This window comes from Gobio gobio (genome assembly GCF_949357685.1).
Source record: "Gobio gobio genome assembly, chromosome: 1".
In the NCBI taxonomy this organism is placed as follows: Eukaryota; Metazoa; Chordata; class Actinopteri; order Cypriniformes; family Gobionidae; genus Gobio; species Gobio gobio.
In genome coordinates, this window is record NC_137097.1 from 64851356 (window position 1) to 64871542 (window position 20187).

Here is a 20187-nt window from a genome sequence, read left to right on the forward strand (position 1 = left end):
ATCAGTATTGAAGGTGTAAAACGGGCATCCTAGGGAGAGTGACAGGATGTTGTTCTGGACAAGCTGGCGCCTGCTCCAGATCTGGAAGGTCACTACGTGCCTAATTCCGGGGTGAAAGCGTCAACAAGTGATCTATGGACACGTGCATCTAATTAACTGACAATGTGTGGAAATTTACCATGACTGTATTTTCTCTTAGCCAATCAGAATCATTCAAACTGAAGTAATGACGTGGCCAGACCTTAAAAACAGTATAACTGTTGAGAAATTGTATGTACGATAGGCGGGTAGAGAGGGAGCGCGGCCTACAAACTCCTTGTGAGACCTGAAGCTGGCTTCTGCTGATGAAACTGCAAACTATTCTTCAGTCATTTTTTCTTTAATGAATTGCACTCCTGACTCTTGGTCTTCATTTTTCACTAGTTGTCTTGGGTCCTAAACTGTTATCCCCAGACACATTTTATGCAACTGGCCCCTCAAACTTGCTGCAAATTATATTTAAAAGTAACTCAATTAACATCAATCACGTAAAAAATTTGCAAAGCACACACATTTGGATTTGTGCTGAGAGAGGTATACGCGTTTATTTGTACAATTTGTACAAATATAAAAAGTTTCAGTTTCACTTTAAATTTGTTTAGGCTTGGTCTTTATAATGTTGTGTATAATGAATGCCACTATACTACATGTTTATTATATACAACCCCAAATCAGAAAAAGTTGGGAACGTTGGAAAACGCAAAAAAAAAAGAAAAAAAAGAAGTGATTTCTAAATTTACTTTGACTTGTATTTCATTGCAGACAATATGAACACAAAATATTTCATGTTTTGTCTGGTCAACTTCATGTCATTTGTAAATATGCATCCTTTCCTGTCATTCAGACCTGCAACACATTTCAAAAAAAGTTGGGACAGTAAAGCATTTACCACTTTGTAATGTTGCCATTCCTTTTCACAACACTTAAAAGACGTTTAGGGACTGAAGACACCAAGTGATGAAGTGTTTCAGGTGTAATTTTGTCCCATTCATCCTGCAAACAAGTCTTGAGGTGGGCAAAAGTACGGGGTCTTCGTTGTCGCATTTTGCGCTTCAAAATGCGCCACACATTCTCTATTGGAGACAGGTCGGGACTGCAGGCAGGCCAGTCAAGTACCCGTACCCTCTTCCTCCGCAGCCAGGACTATGTAATGTGTGCAGAATGTGGTTTTGCATTGTCTTGTTGAAATATGCATGGACGTCCCTGGAAAAGATGTCTTCTTGAAGACAGCATATTATGCTCCAAAATCTCTATGTACTTTTCAGCATTAATGGTGCCTTCACAGAAGTGCAAGTTACCTTTGCCAAGGGCACTGACACAACCCCATACCATGACAGACCCTGGCTTTTGGACTTGTTGCTGGTAACAGTCTGGATGATCCTTTTCTTCTTTGGTCCGGAGCACACGGCGTCCATTCCTCCCAAAAAATACCTCAAATACTGATTCATCTGACCACAGTACACGTTTCCACTGTGTGATGGTCCATCCCAGATGTCTCCGAGCCCAGAGAAGTCGACGGCGCTTCTGGACACTGTTAACATAGGGCTTCCTTTTGGCACAGTACAGTTTTAACTGGCATTTGTGGATGTAACTACGTATTGTGGTACTTGACAAAGGTTTGCCAAAGTAGTCCTGAGCCCATGTGGTGATATCGCTTATAGATAAATGGCGATTCTTGATGCAGTGCTGTCTGTGGGATCGGAGATCACGGTTGTTCAGCTTAGGCTTGCGCCCTTGTCCTTTACGCACTGAAATTCTTCCAGATTCCTTGAATCTTTTAATTATGTTATGCACTGTTGAATGTGAAATATCCAAATCTCTTCCTATCTTTCTTTGAGGAACATTGTTTTTAAACATTTCAATAATTTTCACGTATTTGTTGGCAAACTGGTGATCCTCTGCCCATCTTTGCTCCTAAAGGATTAGACCTTTCTTGGATGCTGCTTTTGTACCAAATCATAATTACAATCACTTGTTGATATCACGGTTTCAAATCACATCATTATTTAACCATTTTACCTCATTACTAGCCCTAAATTGCTCCTGTCCCAACTTTTTTTGAAATGTGTTGCAGGTCTGAATGACAGGAAAGGATGCATATTTACAAATGACATGAAGTTGACCAGACAAAACATGAAATATTTTGTGTTCATATTGTCTGCAATGAAATACAAGTCAAAGTAAAATTAGAAATCACTTCTTTTTTTTTTTTTTTGCATTATACTGTCCCAACTTTTTCTAATTTGGGGTTGTACTTGTAAATTAGTTTACATTATTTTATACTTATATTTCCTGCCCCTTAAATTTAAAGGGGAACTAAAATACATGTTTGTAAAAGTTTTGTTTGATTTACCAGTATTTTACACTATTTATTAAATGTAATAATAAAAAGTGACTTATACACACACTGAAGCGACATCAGTTTTCCTTTCTCTCAACAACGCAATTTTGACCTGGAAAAAATACCCTACATCAAATCAGATGTAATAAACATGAAGTTTCCACTCACCTGGGGATGGGAGGATGGGGTGCTGGTTCAGGAACGGGTGCGTCTCAGGCGACACTGGGCCTCCTGGAGGGTGAGCGTTGAGGTGAGGTGGCGCAGGGGATGACGAGTCATTGGCGTGGTGGGCAAGGTGCATGAGGGGCTGGCCAAAATGGGCCAGAGGGTCAAAGGGATTTTCCAGGAGCTGCGAGGGCTCCAGAGCGGTGACGGGAGGAGGCATGTAAGTGGCGGGAGAGGGATGCTGCTGCAGTTTCAGCTGAGCGCTGGGCTGCAGCGCAGGGGTCTGGGGTTGATGGGGAACCTGTGGCTGAGGCATGCCCGGAGCCACTGCCTGGTGATGAGCCTTCTTTCCGTCACCCCTCCCTCTCTTCTTCGGCTTAGAAGCCATCCCTGAGTTTGTGAAGAAGAAATTCTTTATGCAAAGCAGCTTCTTGGATCTGTTAACATAGCAAATGCATTAGAAATTCAGCTGGTCAGACGTTATCAAGCTGCAGGGCTCACCTGGCTCAGAGTCTTCACTTTCTGAGGAGCTGGACTCGCTGCTGCTGGCCGACTCGGATGATGAGCCTTTTGTCTTTGAAGCACTCACTGCCTCCACGGACTTCTCTGGAACTGAAGGACGTTAAACCATCAACAACAACCCATACCGATTGAATCTCAGGTGATGCAACATGGACAGCATTAAATACAAGTGTAAATCTTTTTACACCTTTTTCCAATGTTTTGTTAGTGTGTGAAAGACACAATGTTTACATGCACTAAATTTGTTAACTAACTAAATCTGTTTGTTTGAACTCTGATTTACATATTCGTTTGCATGAGCATTATATGTATTCTGAACAAAACCAAACTGATTCAGAAACGGAGAAAGCCACTGCGATAATAATTTTTTCCTTGACAACATATCTTAAAAGAAAGTTTAATTTTTTAAAAGAGCTTTTTAACGCTTTCCCCACCAGTGTTTAAAAAAAAAAGTTGCCAGCCACCACCAGGGTTTTTCATCATTTTCACAAAAATGTAATGGCCCATATAATATTTTGTTGTATGAATATCTGAACATGCAATATATCAAAAGAAAGAGCAGACCCTCTGCCTTTAAACAACAACAAAAAACCCTGCTTTATTCTAGTTTCATGCATTCCTTTTTTATCAACACTTAAATATGGGTACAATGCATAAAAAAAGCAACATTTTGAACAAAAAGCAGAGAAAATCAAGTTTTTGTCAAAGACTACATCCAGACCAGATTCAGAACGATGATCAAACACAGCTGGAGTAGATCGAGTCCATCAACACCCCTAATGCTTGCACAGTCCTATAGCTTGTTCTGGGCCGACATTTAATTCAGTAATATTAGATAGTTTTGATTTATATGATGTTTAATGTTGATGATCATGTTATTTTATATATGCATCTGCTTGCATACGATCGCTTGTTTTTTTTTGCATCTTCCTCATCTGTGTTTTGATCAGGAGATTCTGTACCCATTCAGATGTGTAATAGCGCCCCTAGCATCTAACAGTGAAAACACGAAAAAAACAGTTTGACAGGGGAGAGTTTTCACAAATAACGGAAAATTCCGAGTTTGGTGGGGAAAGAGTTAAACAAATATTTAGTAAATATCCAGTCTCCTCCACTGAACAGCGCACAAGACATGAGATATAAATAAACATGCACATTCGTAAGACGTAAAACATCCGCATCATGGCACTGCACAGGTGGGCAAGTTATTTTTTAAATAAGACTCGAATTCAAGCATTTACATCCTTCATTTTTTCCTACTGTTCAGATTATTTCAGATCTACACCGGCCCTTCTAATCCGATCGAAATTTCATTCAGATCAAGCTCATTTGGCTCGACTGAGGTGTTTGCATAAAGACCTTTCAAACCGATTGAACAATGAATGCAATTACCAGGGCTCGACATAAGCAATGGCCCGATGGCCCGGGGCCAGTAAAAGAGTAAGTCAGGCTAGTTGAATGGCCAATCACTGGCCCGTGCGGGGCAGTGATTGGCTATCCGCAAAGGCAAAACAATTACTAAAAGATTATTTGAGTGCATGTAAACATAGCTTGTGGGTTGCAATTACTCAAAACCATCTTCTGTGGTGGTCAGGAACTCAATATGGACACATCACATTTGAAAGGTCAATGCTAATGTGTCCCAGACTACATTCTGGGACAGGGGTGTCCAATCCTGCTCCTAGAGGCCACCTTCCAGCAGTTTAGCTCTATCCCTAATTAAACACACCTGAATCAGCTCATCAAGCTCTTGAGGATCACTAGAAACTTCCAAGCAGGTGTGTTGGAGCTCAACTCTAGAGCAGGATTGGAAACCCCTGTTCTAGGACCAGCTACTCATGCAAAATGTAATAATTGTTCCAAAACAAGTTTTTTTTTTCTAGGTAGGTACAGGCAATCATCTGATCCAATTTAAGTATATGTGGTTGGACCATGATTGACCGATATTAATGAGTGTAAACAAGGTCTCAGTGTTAAAGAAGGTTTGTAAAGTGATGCTCTTGATCCCTCACCGGCAGGCTTCTTCTTCTTGCGAAGACATGACGACACGTATCTCTCCAGCTCCCGCAGCGTAGAAGGCTTCAACGTCTCAAAGTCGATCTCAATCTCGTCCGGGTTGGAGTTCTTGAGCGAGGGCTCACGGGACTGGATGATGTGGACCACACGGCCCAGCTTGTCTCCGGGGAGCTTGTTAATGTCCAGACTCAGTTGTCTCTTCTCTTCATAGGACATGGGCTTACACTTCTCTCCAGCAGCCATGCCTGCCATTGCGGCAACTCCAGTCAGACCCAGATCCTCCTCAGAATCCAGGCCTGCCACAGGCTGCAGGATTGGTGGGGCAGCACCTGGGGGAGCCATGGAGCGACTGCCCTTACCACCGCCCTCCTTTTTGCTGTAGAGCATGAGACGACAAGAACATCTCATTTTCCATACCACTACACAGTTAAAAGGTAGACTGCAAAATTATATGGCTCACCAAATTGATAAAAACAATTAAACCATGCAATTTTGTATGCTTTCTTGCTTAAAATGGGTTTGCATAATCAAATGTCTTAGCCCACCTCAGCTTCTTGGGCTTCTTCGGAAGAGGATCCTTGTTCTTAGGCTTTCCTTGAACCTTGAGGGTAGGAGGCGGCTCCAGGATCTCCTCCAGTGCAGGCATGACTACTGCTTTCCTTTTGTGCTTGTCTTTCTTTTTCTCCTTCTTCTCCTTCTCTTTCTTCTTTGGTTTGCTGGCCGGAGGCTGGGACAAGGCAGCCAGCTGCTCATGAACCGCTTTCAGCTGAGCAACAAAGGAGAAGAAACAAAATAGGGAGATTACAGTCGCTCAGTAGAGAGCATCACATCTTCATAAAGTTTTTTTTTCACAGTATATTTAGTGACCGATCTCCTGGCCAGCTCTTCTTTAGGGAAGTGCTGTAGTAAAGATCTAACTCACCTGCTCCTGAAGCTCTGCTAGTCTCTGGGCTCTCTCCTCTTCAGAGTCGTCCGTGGAGGAGTCGGATTCTGATGAGGAATCACTGGAGCTGTCTGAGGACGAAGCTGGGCCCATGGGCGGCTGTGTCTTTACAGGAGCCGGGTGGAGCACTGGCGCAGGAGCAGGTGCCAGCATTTCCTCTGGCTCGTCGGGCATTTTAGCAAAACGCATCTCAAACACATCCTACAAAAAGAGAGAACCTTTTGAGGATCTAGTATAATGGTGCGTTCACACCGGATGCAAGTCAATGCAAAGACGCAAATAGACATTCTGCGGTGCGATTCGCGCAAATGACACGGCACCAATTGAATGTTTGACGCGTGATCCGTGGAAAGTTTGAAAAATCTGAACTTTGGTGGATATTTGAGCCGCGTTAACCAATCAGGAGCTTGCTCTAGTAGTGACAACAATAAGGAGAAAATCTGATTTATATCAATCATATATTAATATCTGGTTCAGACAAGTGTGCATATGATTATCACTGTGATAACATTAAATGACATGAAACACAACCCAGTCTCTTTTTGTTAAATGCAAGTTTATGTATGATCAATAATACAAAAGTATAAGTAAAAGGTATAATGAGCTATACATGAAATAAAGCAAACAATTCAGTCAAACATTCAAAGCCAGTGCTAGTCGGCTACAACGGTAACGTAAAGTGAAATAGCCTAAAAATAAAAAAAGGAATGAAACTTCACTTTGCCCTCAGCCTAGACGATTTGCCAGGGAACAAATTATAGATCTGTGAGATCAAAAATCGCCCGTTACATATACACAAGACGAACTATAGCTCGAGACACCACAGAGACATCAGAGCCAGCGGCAAATGTCTGAAGGACTAGCCGAGAAAAGGTTGCTCTTGCCTGGGTTAACGAGCGCGGAGCGCCGCTGATCGGCGAACTCCGAAAACGCCAGATAAAATGTTCAAATAGGCGATCTCTTTATAAATAAACCACAGATTTGAGCTTTAAACAACTACATTATCACCTGAAAAAGTCTTAAAACTACATTTTGCCACACATTAACAGTAGAATTTTAACAAAAAAGACATAAACACAGCCCATGTCAGCCATTTCTCAACGAGACGAACCGCCTGGCAGAAGCCCCTCCCATGACGCGAATTCACGTCTGTTGTGAAGTGAATGTCACGCGGAAATGAAGCGAGTAAACTCAAAATGTTCAAGCGTCCAACTTTGTGCGAATAGCGCGATTTATTCGCGTCAGGTGTGAACGCAACATTAGACTCTCAGCAATGTCCACTTCCGAGTTTAAATTCTAACATATAGTTTCAATACTGAACGCCTGCATTTTCCTATAAAAAGTGGAACATTTCTCAACCACTTCCACACTTCAATGTCAATTGTCAGGAGATTGTGTCAAAAATGCCACCAAAATAAACAAAAATGTTTGTGTAAATAAACATGCCATGTCAGATTCTGTGCCACCTTTGCGGTGTAGAGATGACTTTTGACATGGTCTACTGTGGGCAAACATTGACTAGCCGACTAGACGTCTGACTAAAAAAAACAAACAAACTTGTCACACAAGCCCTGATGTACACAGTCTTTTGCAGTACCTGCAGTTTGCGTGCCATAGCCACCACTTCATGGTCTGGAGGGTTGTACTTGTAGCAGTTGGAGAACATTAACCGCACATCTGCTGCAAACTCCTGAGCATCTCTGTACTGTCTGGATTCCAACTTGTCCTGCACAACCAAAAAGAGAAAACTGAACTAATAAACATCGAGCGCACACAAGGCTCATCCTTCGACAAAGATCCAGCAACTGTATTTTCACCTTAATAGTGCTGAGGTCCATGGGATGTTTGATGATGTCATGGTAATCGTGCAGCCCTAAAGCATCCACATCCACTGGCTTGTAGAAGGGCCAAGCGTATGCTGCGTGCTTCTTAGCGTACATGTCCTTTACGATGCCCAAGCAGTAGCGTAACTGTTCTTGTTGCTTGGGGCTGTGGGTCCCAGTGGCGACTGTCCCATGGTGCTGGGAGTCTGGTGCCTCCTTTTTGGGTAGTTTGCTTGGTCGTGTACTATCCCGGCGTGGCAGAGTCTTCCCTGACTTCGACTCGGCGGGCGAAGACTCGCTCAGCTGGTCATTTGCCGTAGGTGTCGTGGTGTCTGCTTTCCTTTTCTGACTTTTTCTCTGCTGCTGATGAAAAATTTAAATTTAAGCGCGTGAGGAGAGAAAGACGCAGCTTTAAAAACAAAGACTGAAACTATGAATGTTACAGGCCCACTTACTTTGGGAGGCATAGGGATGGGGTTTTGTAGAATAGAAGCAGTGCTCTGCTGCATGTGCACGGGCGGCAGGGCAGTTTGGGTGGGGGGAGGCACAGCCGTCATGATGGGGGCCGGTGGGTTGCAGTCAGTGGGGCCCAAAGAAAAAGGTGGCCCTAATTGAGGCGCGAGAGTAGGGAGTGAAGGGAGAGGAGGGAGCGAAGGGAGCGAAGGGAGTGGAGGGAGCGGAGGGGGCACCCGAGGGGGCACTCGAGGGGGCAAGGCTTGCATGGCAGATTGGGGAGGTAAAGTAGGCGGACCCAGTGGTGGTCCTCTTGTTTGTGGCCCAGGGGCAAGACTGGAAAGGCCACGTGTTTGAGGGATTGTGGGTGAAGACTCAAGGACAGGCCCAATCTTCATGTTTATGTCTAATAACACAAAGAGAGAGAAAACAAAAGAATTAAGGCCCGTTCAAACCGAGAATGATTACTATATTAGTGCCCACACCAGCTGACAACATTCTTTTGATTCCAAGTGCACGCTGCAGTTTTGTTGTCTGCCTCCTTAAATGCTTGAGTTCTTAAAGCAGAATAGACTCTGATTGGCTGTCAATCTTTTTATTGTTCATCAGCTGAAAAAAACCCCGAACATTCTTGAAAGTGATTCCAAAGATATTGTTTCTCTGTACCGTTGTCGTTTCTGGCATTCTTTTATATAACAATTTATATCCATCGTTATTGTCCTTGTGAACAGGTCTTTAAAATGATAATCTGAGACCTGTAAAACTAGCATTTCTGTTTTAGTTATCACTATAATCAGGATAAAAGGACACTGAAAGCAGTTCATAGCAACAAAGCGAGTCGTTCATTTTCAATTAAAGGCTGGAGATTTGAGGTATACCATCAGAGATAAAAAGTTAATGCAAAGGTGCAGAGACATTAAGACAGTGAAGCCCAAATGATCTGGTCGAATCAGCAGCCGACTAGGACACGTAAAAAAGGGCAGCAGTGTGAGTGGCCCTCAAGTAAGAGTGAGTATGAGATTTATACCTGGTTCCCTCCTGCCCCGGCCACGACCCTTGCCGGATGAGGTCGACATCTCGATCTCATGCTGGGGCATCTCTGAAATCTTGTGGAGGAACACCTTCTCCAGCGCTTCTGCCATTAAGACTATGTCATCCCCAGGCTGCAGGGGGCGACACATACCATTAACCACATGCCCCATCACACCACTTCAATCCATTGTGAATGATGGTAGCAAAAAGGTGAACCAGTACCTTATTGTAAATGTAGCAGTTAGTAAACATGGTGTTGAAGTCTTGAATACATTCTTGGGCATTGACGTAGAAAGTGTTCTCTAGGCGCTTCTTGATTGTTCCCATGTCCATAGGATTTTTGATTATCTTGTAATAGTCCTAGGGAGAGGAGGTTACAAAAAGTCAGCATGATGCATCACAATCCATAACTTTCATCATCCTAACGGCCTTGTGTTATAATAACAGCAAGCAGCTTTGAGACTTTCAATGGAGAACATTTTTGACAGCAAGTACATGTACAGGCATTTTAAAAGTTCAAATTCAGATTGCATTTTTAAAAATGTATTATTCAACGTAAACGCGTTAATCCGACAGAAATCAAGTTTGGTAATTCATTTAATTTATTTATAAAATAAACCAGACTTGAAATACACTTTTGCAAAAACATACCCGGATAATAACACTGTAGCTCGACTTCGTCATCAATGTAAAGTTTATTTGTTTTATGCCGCATATTACCACGCTAACGTCAGGTTCACACATACACCGTTCGCAGTGCATATGCAGTGCATATGCGAAATAATGGATGGCACTCGTCTCTTCATGGAGGTGGAAAAACAATTCTTTATGAACCGCAGGATTTCTTGTATAAAGATATAAATGCAAACGAAAAGGCATGAGAGTCGGCTGTTTTTGTCAATTGTAAGTTTTCATTTAAAATGTTTGCGCTTTTTACATAAATGTTCAAATGTTTTGCCACTTGCTTGATCCAGATTATATATAAATCTATAGAAATAGCCTAATGAATTGAATGTGTTGTTTAAATGTAGTGCTTTTAAACATGAATACGCATGTGAAATATTGTATAAATGTGCTGTGTACAAAGAATCACAATGCTGAAAAAACATTTTCAGTAACAACTTCTGGGTTTGAAATAATGTTGTGAGCCTGAGCTGCTTCTATAACACATACGTACTACAATATGTACTGCATACACACTGCAAACGGAGTATGTGTGAACCTGCCTTTTGGACAATAACAACCACCAATATATCAATATCCTAGTATCAGTCATTCAAGTATGTGCTGTGTCATGTATACTCAGATTAACCCTACAAAACTGTATACTGTATTTTTAAAAAGTAAACGGTTTTTGCAACTTATTTACATGCATTTTATGTAAGTAGTCTGCTATACTGCTAAACAAATCTTATTGACTTATATTACAAGCAGAATTTCATCTTTTTGCCATAGAAATATCAGCTACAAATTGCATATTCTTGCTCAGTTTGGGCCTCTGAATAAAGCTAATGTGTTTTTCCCTCTGTGTGACTCCAACGACTGGGCAAAAAAATGTTTCTGTATTTATTTCCGCTAAGCAACATTAAAAATATCATCTGATTAACGCAAATCTTGTTACTAGTCTTCTCCACTAGTCTTCATCCTCTTATTTACCTTGCGCAATGTGTCTTTCCTTCAGTGCTTAACACGGCGAATGTAGGTACGCCCTTCAGCGCGTGAAGGTCTGGACAGTTGAAGGAACTGTCACTGCCCCGATCGGGAAAATGTATCATTTGCACGTTTTTAAGCCTTGCCATTTAAACATTCGAGACGCAAAAGAGAACTTAATTTGGTACTCGTGCGATTAGTTGTGTGCACTCATCCGAAGTGTGCAGTTCTCGGAACGTGTGTGAATACTAAATTGAGTTCGCTTTCATGTCTTGTGCTTGAACGGACAAATTCACACCAAATTCACACAATGCCTGTCATGGCGACGAGTATATCCTAGTAAACATAGTCGTTTCCGGTTTAAGTGAACGTAAACAGTGGAGAAAGACAACGCATGTGTAACCGTATCAGTATATCGGATCCATGCATTACGTCTTAAGTGACAGCAGCCTAATATTCCTGCTCCAATCCTTGTTTTTAACATTAATCAAACAACAAAAGAAAAAACAAACATTTTTAATAAGGTTTAAAAAGTTTAATAAGGATGAATCAATATTTAATTTGTACAGACTATGCAGTGTTATTTTACATTTGATTACTTTGATCAATTTCTGTACCTGAAAACTACTGTTAGATCCACATGAAAAAGCACTGATTATTTCATTTGAATCTTTGTTCTATTGAATGTATTTATTTGTGCTAATGTTTTTGGTTTGATTACTACATTTTCTACTTAAATAATCTTGCAATTCAAACAATTCGTTTGCATTTGCGATCCTGTTTTTGTGATGGTCGTGACAGCCATCAGAGCCTTACGCAACACAAAACAACTCAAATGCAAACTTATTTTAAACTTCAATAAAAATATATTATTATTATGATTAAATTATTTCATGTCAAGATTTGCAGGGTTAAGACCGTAGCTCGACTCTCCAAAAACCAACAGCAGCTTGATTACAACTGCTTGATGTAAACTGATGCGGTTTATTTGCGAGCAGGTTATGTAGCAACATAACCAGTGGAAATGTGGGGCGGTTCAGGGACCAAATCACCGATCATCAGACAGAGGACCTGCTGCAGAATGACAACTAGCACCATTTCAGTGGCAAAAGAACGGTACACTGTCTGACAGGACCTGCTCATCACAGACATGACGGGACTGTAAATGGACGTAGATCACTCACAGGCAGATTTAGCTTAACGGCGTCAACAGGAGAGTGGAAAGGCCAAGCGAACTGATGCTTCCAAAGAGTCTTCAGCACCACCTTCAGCAGGTACTGCAGCTGGTTGGTCTGGCGCTTGGGCCGGGTAGGGTTGGCGATCTCTGGGGTGTTGGGGTTTAAGAGGGAAGGGGCCTGGGACGAGGGCTGCCCCTGACTGCTGCTGCTCCCCGACATCTGCACTGCGTCCAGGCCGTCTCCCATAATGGCGGGGTGGAGCGCGGGCAGAGGGACGAGAGGGGGTGGGGCAGGACACCACTCGTTCAGTCTCGAGCCAGGCGCGGGCTCCACAGGGAGAGCACCGCTAATTCCATTGCACTCCTCGCTGGGCTCTCTGTGAAGGAAGCAAATCACAGTCATTAGCGCTTTAAATTTACATCTATGCCATCTGCATCAGATCCATCACTGTAATCATCACGATCATCTCAATTATACTTAACTATCCGCACACATCCTCTCTGCCCCCCCAAATCAGCATTATTCAAATGGTTCATGTTTGCTTAAGTAATTGCCCATGGATTCTCTAATTATCCCCTGATGTGGTCTGAATCATTAACATCTTCCAAAGGACTCGTACTGGGTTTTAAAGCAGGACACTGTTGTCAGTGCGCTGTACTATGTCCAAGTAGGTGCCGTCTTTCCAGCTGTGGCACAGGTATTAGTGTATAATGATACTAATTACTGAAATCTGCGGGAATAACAGAAATATGCCACCTTTAAGTTGGCCAGTGAGTCTTGTAAAATAGACTATAATGCACTAAAAACCACGCATGTAACCAATAGGAGCTTGAATAAAATTACATCATCAAGCTTTTCATTGGCCATAAATGAAGACTATAGAGTAAGTGTTGACAGCTTCATTCATGCACGTCAATGTTTTGAGATTTGCTTTGTACAGGTATAGCGTTCTTTTACATTGAATTACTGCCATTTTGATCCAGTTTATTAAAAAAGTCACAATAAAACAGAAGTAGCGATCTATTCTACCGTATTGTCATGTGCATTACAGTGAAATGGATTATTGGAAAAAAAAAATAATAATAAAGTAGGGTGGGGACTTGCTTCTTTGCATAGGTTGTTGACTGGATTTGTGAGTTTGTGTGTGTTTGTGTGAGAGATGGGGGGGTTTATTAATTTATAAAAGGTGATGGGAGGGGGGGTAAATAGTTTTAATGATGTGGAAATGTGTCTATTGATAATTTTGCACAACTGTGAATTTAGTAACTGTTAATTTATTGTATGTTTTATTTACCTGCCCAGGGACTACGGATGGAAAATAGCAATTTGCTAAAACCCGGTGCAATGCATCTCTCCTTGTTATATACAGGGTTGATGTTTTATTGTGCACTGTCCCTGTTCAAATAAAATATATAATAATGGAGGCAGGGCTGAATGAGAGCTCGCAGTCGATTGTTAGAAAGGGGCAAAGTTTAAGTGGAGGAAATGATTGGAGAACCTCAACATGTCAACCAGAGAGAAGTCTTCTCTACTCATGTACCGCTCACCAGAAAAGCGAAGTCTGCTCAAATAACATGCCGGCATGAAATTTCTTTGTAGTAGACTGGTTTCTGTTTGCAATCGCCCTACTGTGCTGCAACATGGTGTGGTATAGCCGTGCCGGACAACGCTGGTAAAATAACGTTACTCTCACTCCTCACCATCAGTTCACATGCTCTGATAATAGCTTTGTAGGACTATACATTGATAATTGGTCAAAAAATAAACGTTAAATTTGATTCTGTTACATAGAACTGAATGAAGAATAATATATTGCCATTTAATATTATTTTCAATATATTTCCTGTCCAATTTTCCAATTTTAAATGACACGCATTTTTAAAATTCAGATTCAATAAAATGATAGATTTTAATTAAAATCTCAGGCAACTCAGTCTGGAAACCCATACATTTACTTCTACTGCTTCTGTTACACTTTTGCGGGAACCAATCACAGACTGGCTTATCTACCTGGCGCGCTATTGGAGGGATTATCACGATGACGGATAGAGAAGCGATGGGTCGTTCGTTGCCCCATATGCGTTGCCCGCTGATCACGCCTCTTGGGGCTGATTGGTTGAAGGACTATCCAATTGCGTACTGAGTCATTTAATTTATGCATGTTCATGCTCGCGTGTGCAGTAGAAAAATACAGAGCAGACCAATGTTCAATCTTAAATTGAGCTTGGTCTGGTGATAGCCAGACAATAATATTAATACAATTATACAAAAAAGCTAATTTAAAATAAGAAATTAGTTTTTTTTTTTTTAAGTCAAGTGCATCCATTGCTTTGGCCCAGAATTTTAATTTTGGTACATCCCTAGTTTATTTCATGCTGACTTTAACATTGAAACCTGAAATTCTGCTGCCACCAGAAAACATCATCTGTGCTTAAATATTTCTTTAAAAAAAAAAACCATTTCTTAGTGAAATTAATCATTCTAATAGTAACTGGTTACTTGAATTCAATGAAAGTGTACAACCTTGAATAATACATGAAGGCTATATTTTCAACAGCAGTTTTGTTTTGAAAATCTGTAGTGATTGCAGCAAAAGTTACATACAGCTCATCAAATTTGCATTAGATGACCGTCTAAAGTTTAAAAGCGGACTTTCTTGCATTAGATGACCTTTACTAGTCGTCATATTCTTTAAATTAAAAATGAGCCCCACAGCACACTACGGGTTGGGCAATGACTTGTGTTTTGCTGAGGCAAGATGATCAGATAATTGTGCTTGAGTAGAGGAAAGAGAGAGATGTGATCTCATCAACACACCGTGCCCAGGTGACCCTACGACCAAACGAAGCCTCATCACAGAGTACAGTTTATGTAGAGCTCAGCAGACAAGCCGCTTTCACTCCTGCAGACCCATCCTGCACCTCCACAATCAATTCTTGTTCTTCAGCCAGTTGTTTTTCGATTGAAGCGTGTTAAAGGTCAGCCTGGTAATTGATACCAAAGGAGGGTCTAAATGTCTTCGCCTCTCTAGTAGTCACACTCCCACCACTGCCTCTGTAATCTGGCAATCCCCACACCTACACTTCCTGCTAATGAAACCTCATGTCACCCCATACTGCTCTCTAGAGCCTTATATCTCTCTACAAGCTCAGAGCGTTCAACCTAGAAACATTACAACTGCAGCACTACCACTGAAAAATTACTCATATGAGTCAACCACAAAATACTTCAGGTTTAGACAGTCGTAAATAATCAGAATGGGAACATTCAGAGCAAAACTTGATGTCTCTGTGCTTAAATGAGGAAACGAGATCAGAGGAACGCGTTATGACACTTGATGAAGTGTGCGGAGTGGACAGACTGCTATTCCCCAAGTCACACAAGAGCTGTAGTGACTCATTGGCACAGTCGCCGTCTCCTGTCAAGTCTTCATAAAATATGATATGCATTCAGTCGACAGTGACAAGTACCATTCCTGAATCATTCAAAATGACTGAGACCTAGCAAAAATCATCAGAATTTGCAACAGTACGATGAAGCAAAAGGGATCCAGTCTCAAAGTGCCCTCCAGTATACTTTTCTGCAGTCAAATTAGGGGTATTAACCGCTGCAGGTCGGACAATAAAAAGGCAGTGAACTTGTGTTCTGTCATTAAACGTACACAAGCTTTGGCTGTAATAAAAACAATAGTGTTATAATGATTTTACAGCACAGCAGCTGCCAAGTGTTCTCTCACTTTGAGCCAGCTCAGAATCAATTCCCTTCTCTTTTAGTTTTTGTCAGAACGTTAAATCATGATATTATGCCATTCATTGAGTCGCAATCATGAGACCAGAGCAAAGACCTGCAAGTTGCTCATAAAACCACCTGTGTGTAAATTGCTGCACTGAACTCCATATAACGGTTTACACAAGAATGGCTTAAGAACTATTTAAAAAGATTCACCATGCTTGTGTTTCATGAAAGCTTTGACTAATCATTTGAGTACACATAAAATGCACTTCATTTCTCGGTTGTGTGGCAGAGAAATACTCCAGCTCAACTAGTAGAGAAACAAGACCAAGGGTTCAATTCCTAGGGAACACACAATATAATGAAAGAGACTGAATGATTTCTGGGATAAAAACATCTGCTAAACGAAAACAAGTCAACAATAGGTGCATTTACATGGAGCACTGTAATCGGTTTAAAAGTCCAATCCGAATAAAAATACTCCATATAAACACCTCAATCGGAATAAAAATGGCCAAATCGAATGAAATTGTAATCGGTTTGAGAGGGGTGGGATAAACCTTTTCATGAACCGATCAAACGAAAAATTCCACCATGTAAACGACCTGATCCGATTACTTTGAGTGCACGTCTTTCTGTGACGTGATATACAGCGCGCGCCTCCACAACTGAAGAGCGCGCGCCACGCTCACACCAGGCTAATGTTGACAAGAGAGGAAAGTTAATTTTTCTGAGGTATTAAACTTTTTATTTCGTAACATGTTATGAACATGATGTTTGAATAATGACACAGACATAGCCTGGCTACACCATCTCATCTTGACAGCGTTTGTCCTAGGCTTTAACTGCGCCTGACAGAATAATTTATTTTTCTGAGGTGATTCTTCACTTTACGACAAATAATAAATAGCTTTTATAAAACTGTTCCCCCATTTCAACGGGGAACATTCAAGCTGCTCTCTGTTTCTCGTTAGTTAAGTTAGCTATAAAAAAAATAATTCAACAACTGCTTCAAATTGGTTAAGTAACATTACCCACAGTCTACTTTAATTACTTTGGTTAATATTTATACCTTTGTGATTATGGTATCTTTCCTTAATCATCTGAAATATATATGTTTAGTACTACTAGTAATGATGCGGAGCATGTCTTGAATGCTTCATTCATGTTTCACCGTATATCCTATGTTTTTATTAATAATTTGAGTGCATTTTATTGTTAATTTTGTGTTTTTCAAAATAAATGAATTTAATTCATTTTTGATTCCGCATTCATCATTCACAGCTGTTGAAATAGCCATTGTATAGGACATAAATTAGGTTAAACTACTGCATGTCCGCCCACAGAAAAATAAATAAATATAAAAATTACCAACACAGAACTATTGATCCACGATACGTAACGAATCTGAGGCGGCAGACAAACTGTGTGCGAATGTCACAAAATGATTCCTACTGAAAGTCAGCACATGTAAACACCAGATCGGTTTAGATAACGTCTCATGTAAACAGTCCACCGAATCTTTCAATTGGAATGATTTTGATCGGAATGACAAAAAAGTGTGCATGTAAACGTGGCTACTGAAAAGCAGCATCTCACTAAAAGCCAAGCATAAGCAATTTCTCTCTCACACACATACGTTGTCAAAATTATGGTACCGAGATTTTCTTTTAGCGCTGTTGAGCTGGAATCATAAACACCTCTGATTGGCCATTGTGCTCATGCGCTCATCGGATGTGTGCTTATTGGCTACAATGATCAACGCACGGTAGCGTTTGAAAGCACACGGAAGTGTTTGAATTTTTTTTTTGAAAAGCGGGAAAAAGGAGCGTCTGAAAGCACAAGCAACACTAACACACACACACAATAACTTTTAACTCCTGTCAAACAGGGACATAAATGAAAAAAAAAATTAACCACTACCACTTACACAAACATTCACTGATGCTCCAGAAGGAAACACGATGCAAGGCGTTAGTGCTGGGCGGTATACCAGCTCATACTGAATACCGGTATTTATTTTTGTTATGAGATGAATTTGGATGATACCGCAATAACGGTATGTGTCGCGTTCAGATGTTCGGAACGTGGCGCAGCGCGTCACTGTTCGAGGGGTCGCGTTTCACTGTAGTGAGAGCACAGCTGAGATCGCATCACAGCCTATGGTAAGTCCAAAATCACACTCTAAAGCCTCATTCACTATTCCCTACGTTATCCACTTATATTGTCCACTTGAAAGAGTGAATGAAAACGAGTGAGTGAATTCAGACAGCCGTTGTGTGACTGACAATTCCAGACTGACTGACAATTCAAACAAGAAAAACAAGAATGGGCAAAAATGTAACTGCTTTATTATTTTTCTGTGTTAAACTGAAGTGTGTCATTTATTCAGAGACTGTAGTGCTCTTAAATGCATTGCAAATGTCCTTCGACCTTTTAAATGTTCTTCCGCGTTTCTCCCTCGTTTTGTCAGTTTGTTGTTATATAGGGTTATATAAGGCAAGTGCCCTCAACTCTTTTTTTTTTCCATCTCCATGGTCAAATTTTCATATGCATGTGTCTGTAATGAGTGTTTTATTGGTTGTTGTTTCCCCACAGCATCATTTTGTGGGGGCTTTGTAAACCTGTAGGCCTATTAATTCTAGTGTGGAATTTTTCTACAATATTCACTCTTCATGACAGTAAAATAGGGCATTCTAGTCAATCTACTGCAGTATTTCCTCTCACAATTAGTAGAAAATGTGGTTAACACCCGGTCATGTATAGGGGAAAACAATACCGTCATATATCGTGAAACCGGTATAATTTTGAAAAATACCATGATACCGCCCAGCACTAATCAAGGTAAACTCAAACTGTACTTAATTTGTCTTCCGGGAAAAGTGCAAGTATCTTCTGTCCCTTCCGAAGGGCAAAAATGTTCACCCCCCATCTCTTAATGCATTGGGTTTCCTTCTGGAGCATCAGTGAATGTTTCTTTTTTTTTAAATAGTTGAATAGTCTTGTGGAATATATGTAAACATCTTGTTCTTGTGTAAAATCTCTTCAGGACAGTACTAAAAAAAAAATAACATGCATTTTATATGACCCCTCTTTGTTAAAATTATTCACATTTTCACAGATTCTGCAAGGGCTATGTAAACTTTTAGGCACACAAAGCGTAGTAAACAAACGGCTTATAAATCTATAAGGGTTCTGTATTTTTAATCTCTAATGTAGAGCTGTCAAAAACCGACAAGGACAGTCAGGTTTTAGTCCAAGAGTCTAATTATTTACAAGATTTTAATCATCCCATTTGCAGAGAAGATCTATAGGATTGGGCAACAGTCTGTGACTGCGTAACTCCAGAACAGGATGTGTGAGAAAAAGTGGAGTGCTTGAGGGCAAATATTTCTTTTACATCTGGCAGTGCCTGTAGCTGCTGCGAGGGTCTGCGGGTTGACCAGCATCCATCCCCTTCATGGTGCGAATCTCTGGGAGTTCAGCTCTGATTTAACTTTACTGTTAAGCTCCTTAATGGGGAACATCATGTCCAAGTAGGCACACAAAGACCACTAGAATAATCTTCAGCCCAAGTCCATGAGCACACACACAAAAGTTGTGCTCCCAGCTAAAAAATACCCCAAACTATGGAGGAAATGCAACCAAAAACAGAGCTGCAATACCCTGCAGGATCTCGGACACGACATATTCAGGCAGCCACACATTTCACTTCTTTTCCCGAGTCTAAAAGCATCTGTACACGCACAAATCACTTGTTTATGTCTGACTAACAGCATTCTTGATGACTCACATAGTGACGAGAGAAACAGTGGGTAGATCACATGACCACTATATCAACCCTAGAGCTCAGACTCGGAGAGAGGGAGCTGACGATCTGCCAGCGTGACTACTCAGGAAAGAATGCCAAATTGTCTGTTACCAGTAAATGCTCACTCATAAGCTGCTCCAGGGAAACATTCAGGGCCTCCCTAAAAATCCAGTTAGAGCTCGTATAGATGAATACACATCACACAAAGCTGACCCAAGTCAGACACAAGTTTGACGTCAGTAAAGTTTATAAAAAATTAAAAAAGAGTAATTAATACCTTTATTTAGTAAGGATGCATTACATTGAAGTGTCGGCAAATACATGTATAACATTACAAAATATTTGTATTTCAAATAAATGCTGTTCTTGTAACTTTCAATTCAAAGAAAAAATGTATCACAAATGAAGTCTATTCACAATATTACTGTTTTTACTGTATTTGTGATCAAATTTTTTCAGCCTTGGTGAGCACAAGAGACTCA

At 40.9% G+C, this 20187-nt stretch overlaps 1 protein-coding gene across 7 annotated transcripts in view; it reads right to left on the minus strand.

Annotated features, from left to right (window-relative positions):
- The window catches only part of brd4 (bromodomain containing 4), an 89296-nt gene that overhangs the window by 8469 nt on the left and 60640 nt on the right, over positions 1-20187 (minus strand). For 5 of the 7 annotated variants that reach the window (XM_079834930.1, XM_079834929.1, XM_079834927.1 and 2 more), the window contains 11 exons: positions 12169-12538; positions 9557-9694; positions 9330-9465; positions 8305-8708; positions 7844-8212; positions 7624-7752; positions 6006-6227; positions 5629-5849; positions 5080-5459; positions 3047-3157; positions 2549-2935 (listed from right to left, as the gene is read on the minus strand). In XM_079834930.1, the coding sequence (XP_079691056.1) occupies positions 2549-2935; positions 3047-3157; positions 5080-5459; positions 5629-5849; positions 6006-6227; positions 7624-7752; positions 7844-8212; positions 8305-8708; positions 9330-9465; positions 9557-9694; positions 12169-12408 (2737 nt within the window). In that variant the 5' untranslated portion in view covers positions 12409-12538. The remainder of the gene's footprint in view (positions 1-2548; positions 2936-3046; positions 3158-5079; positions 5460-5628; positions 5850-6005; positions 6228-7623; positions 7753-7843; positions 8213-8304; positions 8709-9329; positions 9466-9556; positions 9695-12168; positions 12539-20187) is intronic. The other 2 variants (XM_079834931.1, XM_079834926.1) reach the window with 1 other exon arrangement.